Here is a 4,960-nt window from a genome sequence, read left to right as displayed (position 1 = left end):
TATAGTTAGACTGATTTAAACTACAACTGTGCAACCTTTAAAAATGGACATGACACTCGTCCGTGATCTAAGGACTAAAAAAATAAAGTGTAGGTTTGAGCCATAAGCATATACCATAGATTTACTGTGGTGGGAAGCACCTCTTAGAGAATTTTCTTTTGTTTACTCCAGCCATCCAGGTTCCCTGAATATTTCCTCAGCTCTTTGGAAGATACACCGTATACTTTCCACCTTGTGTAAGAGCTGCCAGTTTCCGTAAAAGCCGAGTCCAAGCCAAAAGGAAGTGTTTCAACACAAGTTTACTCAAGGTTGCTACAGGCTGTTCTTTCCCCTGTGCAAAGAGATTGTAAAACAAAGTCAACAAATGTGGGAAATTCCAGGTCTACTGAGTGGGAACAAAGTGGATGGGGAAAGGCACGTGGGGAAGTATATAAACCAGCAGCACCACACAGCAGCAATGAAACAGATCTCCCTCACTTCAGCTGCAAACCAGGTATGTGAGATTTTTTTTCCTTCCTTGAACTAGCAGCATGAATAGAACATGAAATTGAGCATTAGACACAGTCAGATTCCAATTTCGTGTCATTTAATCTAATCTGTGTTTGTGACTCCAGCCTGTGTTCCCTGGTTTTACTGAAGTTTGAGTTTCCTCTAACTCTTCTCTAGAGCAAGAGTTCACAAGTATGTTATTTAGCATCCACAACATGCTTGGTGCTATACAGTGTATATTAGTAGATGAAGACTAATCCCAGGTTTTTTAAAAGGTATTTAAGCACCTAAATATGCAGATAGGCACCTAGTGAGATACCTGCTCTTTAGGCACCTAAATCCCCTTTAAGAAATCTGGTCCATAGTCCCTGTTCCAATGAGTTTTACAGACAAAACAGTTCAGTCTAACATTTTAGTTGTGTGTGGCCCCAAAGCTAAGCAACTAACTAAATGTGGCAGATTTTCAGAGATGTTGAGCCACTCCAACTAATGCTGAATTCAGTAAGTGCTCAGCCCACATGTATCAAAGTGCATTAATATGGACTTGGAGATCAAAATTTTGAAAACATGTTTTAAAATACAGGCCCTTATGCTCTGGTGAGGAAATGAAGATGCATTGTGAGAGCCATTCATTTTGTATGTAAATGTTTTAGCTGCTTTGGTGGATTTCCATTGAAAAACTGAGCGGGAGGAGTGAGTTTTTTGGAGGGATCTGAATGACAAGACAGTGATTTTCTAGTACTTCCAGGGGTAACACTGTCCAAATTCAGAACTCTTCCACCCTTCCCAGGCTCAGTCCTCCACAACCTCTTTGCCCCTTTCTAAGCTCTGCAAAGTTCTTCCTCACTTTATTCCAAACTGCTGCTTTCCAGAACTTTCTCCATAGAAACAAAGATCCTTTCAAGCCACTGACCCTCACTGCTTCTTCTCTGGAGTTTTTCTTCTCCCAGGCCTCTTTCAGAAGTCTCCTCTCCCCAGCTGCCCTCTCCCTTCAGGGTTAGTCCCAGGATACCAGATCGTTCCTATAGGCACTTCCATGGTTTCTTTCCCCCAGAAAGAAAACTCCCACCTACCTCTCTCCTGAGTCTCCTCTCCCTAGTGCCCTTCAGTCCTTTCTTTATAGGAATCACCCAGTTTGGTTCTACCCAGCAGGATCCACTCCAGAATTACCTGTCTCCCGGTTCTAGGTGGCACAATATGGGCTAGTCGGGCTCCTTAGCTCCCCTCAAGCCATCACTTGTAATGTGGAGTTTATAAACCCCATCACAGGACAGTTAAAAAGAGGCTGAATAACTGCAGGGGATATTTAGAGAATACCTGTGATTTTATTATGAGGGCCTGATCGTGCAAACCATTACTCAGCTCAGCATCCCTAACTGACAGAAGCAGTTCCACCAGTCTAGACCAGACCTTTAGAGGATTTTCAAAATGGAGCACTTCCTCTCGTGTGACTTTAGCATGTCCTGTGTCCAAATACAAGAGTGCTTCATCATTGGTAGATTGTGGAACGATTCACGCAATGTATCCTAGGGTCCCCCTAGGTTTAACAACCACCGAGACTGAATTGCATTTGCTCAATTGTGTTGTTCTGTGTAACAGCCCGAGGAAGACTAAACCAACAGTGCCCTGTGCACTGCAGGAATGGCATCTATTCAGGTACAGAAACGCCAATGCCCTGGGGACAAAGCCCTTATAACCGTTATTTCCTTAAAAGACAAGACAAATATGAACTAAAACATAGGATATTCAGCAGAACTTTCCCCCATCATGCCTCGTTATGTCCCTTTATGCACCCTACAAAGTTACCTCCATGGTGTTTACACCTTCAGTTGTGTAAAGATTGCTACCATGTTCCCCCCGCAGGCCCTTGTCATCACTAACCCCAGCTCTGTGTACTTAGCTCTTTTGAGCTTTCCTCCGTGGTCAGTCCCTCAGCCTCTGGTGGGTTTTGTGGCTCTTCTCTGAATTGCTGCTACTGACTCGGATAGCTTTCCGGGTCTGAGGTGAACACAGGGTTCCAGAGTGGCAGGCCAGAGCTGTCTAGTAAGGGAGTCCCACCTCCGTGCTCTGAGGCGTGCTGACTCTCCACATGCAGCCCACTAATGACACTGCCTTTTTTTTTTAAAGAAAATTGCTTGTTCTCATCCCCAGGTGTCTGTTTAAAGCCTTTCTACACAAAATGAGGAACCTGATTGTGTGTGCGCTCGCCCTAGCGCTGATGGCACAAGGTGGGTCCCCCGTTTGTAAAGCCTCTGTTGCTTCTCACCATCCTTCATGTTTTCCTAACTGACCCTTTTGTTCAATATGAAACCTTAGAAAGCAAAAGTTAGACAAAGGGGAGTTCTACACTTATGGCAGGGTGTACGGTACAGATGCTGCATGCCTAGCGAGTACAGCGATAAACAGCATAGCAGGCCGTGAGACACGGCCTATGTGAGTAGGATGTTCTACACACCTGAACCGTAGGGTGTATACACTGCACAACTCACTACCAGCCCAAGCCATGCCTCCCTCATCTACACGGATATTTTTAGATATTATTGTCCCACCGCCTCCTGGCGGTGGAGCTTTTCTATACTGCAGGGAAAGACTCTGCTAGTGGGAAAAGGCTCTTATGCGGGGGATGCAGTGGGGAAAGGCTCCAGCAGCAAGGAGGTGCCAGAGCCTTTCTCCACTGCCTCCCTCCTGCCAGAGCCTTTCCCTGCTGCCTGTAGCTATGCCTACCCCACATGCTACCGCAAGTACAGACAAGCATAGACAACGTCAGAGACTGATCCATCCTCCACATGCCTACCAAATCTACCATGTTTCCATAGCTAGATATCTATCTATGCTACTTATAACCACCCCAATACCATAGTATCTGATCACCTCACAATCCTTAATGATTTTACCTAAATAACACCCTTAGGAAACAGGGCAGTGCTATTATACCCATTGTACAGATAGGGAACTGAGCCACAGAGTCGCTAAGTGACTTGCCTAAGGTCATCACAGTCTGTGGCACACCAGGGAAATGAACCCACATCTCAAGTTCCAAGCTCGTCATACCCTACTTACTGGGCTAGCCTTCTGTTCAATCTACCCTGCCCCCACAAAGAAAAATTGGTGGGAAGGCCTTGCATTTCAATTCACTCCTGGAGGAAAGGTGGCACCTTGGCCGTTATCCTGTTGATCCTCTGTGTTTTGTCTCTTGTCTCCTTTAGCCGTTGTGTCTCTGGAGTGCTATCACTGCCCTAATGGAGGAAGATGCTTTACCACTCAGAAATGCAGGGATGACCAGGATCAATGTATTACCATGTTCTTCCCTTTCACTGGTAAGGAGGATAGAGGCAGGGGAACAGGCTAGGGTCACAGATACTTCAGACTAATGTGATACGGAGCTAAGTATATAGCAGCCACAGTGGGTTAGGCCTAAGTCTTTGACCAAGCTCCCCAGCCTGGGTGAGTGTCGGAGGGGCCTGAAGATAATTAACATTGAGCGTCCAGCCCAACCCTGCCCATTGTAACCAGAAGGAGAGCTGCTGGATAACTGCTATGGTACCACAAGAGGCAATGAGGTGTGAAGATGGGAAACAGAGACAAAGCAACAAGGGAAAAGGGAGGATAAACAGTGAGAAGTAGCAAGGAAATGGATAAGGCGGAAGGGAAGAAAAGAGGAGCAGAGGAAGGGGTGAGAAGAAAGAAGAAAGGTGGAGAAGCAGAACATGAAAAGGGAATAAGTGGTGGCCTCACCCAAGTATGCCTACTCACTAAATTCCTGGAGTTACTCCATCTCCCCCTCTCTCTCTCTTCCTGTCCTTCAGCTAAATACGCTAAGCGATGCTCCAGGACGTATGAATGTGAAGTCATGAAGGCAATGGGGGGGTCTGCAGTGAAGGCCATTTGCTGCGGCACTGACCGGTGCAACCGATAGACAGGAGCTCCTGCACTCTCAAGACCAACACCAGCAGGGTCTCCTCCTCCCTCTGCAGTATGACTGGAAATCCTCACTGAGGGTCCTTGCTGCCATCTCTCTCTCACACTCACACACACACACACACACACTCTTTATTCTTATTTTAGAGAAGAACACACATTTGCCATGGATGTTTTCAGCGGCTGTACTAGTGACTCCATGGACAGCACTAATAATAAAAGGATATTACAGCCCCAAATCAGCTGCAGTTGCTTTGGCTTTATGTCCATTTACTAACAAACATAACAATCTTTCCTGTTTAATTAGAGCACATAAAGATGAGGGCTGATAATGCAGGTAACAGACAGGTAGTGCAAGCTTTCCCCACACACAGCGCTGTCAATTCTGATCTGCAATACACCTGTCATTCCACTCCTGGATTCGCTTGTATTTCTGCCAGCTCATCTCAACCCTGCGCCGCAGCAACTCCTGCTACTCAGTCCTCAATCACTTGCATACACCCACCCGCTCACAGAGAACTGCTTATTTCCCTCAGTCCTGCCCTGCAGCCCC

At 46.2% G+C, this 4,960-nt stretch overlaps 1 protein-coding gene across 1 annotated transcript; it reads left to right on the top strand.

The window, feature by feature from the left end:
* The first annotated feature begins 405 nt into the window (after positions 1–405).
* Positions 406–4,753, top strand: LOC140905972 (CD59A glycoprotein-like). Its single transcript, XM_073329469.1, has 4 exons — positions 406–493; positions 2,641–2,717; positions 3,696–3,806; positions 4,296–4,753. The coding sequence occupies exons 2-4, from the start codon at positions 2,669–2,671 to the stop codon at positions 4,403–4,405; spliced, it is 270 nt and encodes an 89-aa protein (XP_073185570.1). The 5' UTR covers positions 406–493; positions 2,641–2,668; the 3' UTR covers positions 4,406–4,753.
* Positions 4,754–4,960: the final 207 nt, after the last annotated feature.

This window comes from Lepidochelys kempii, chromosome 1, assembly GCF_965140265.1.
Source record: "Lepidochelys kempii isolate rLepKem1 chromosome 1, rLepKem1.hap2, whole genome shotgun sequence".
NCBI lineage: Eukaryota > Metazoa > Chordata > Testudines > Cheloniidae > Lepidochelys > Lepidochelys kempii.
This window is presented reverse-complemented; position numbering and strand designations above follow the sequence as displayed.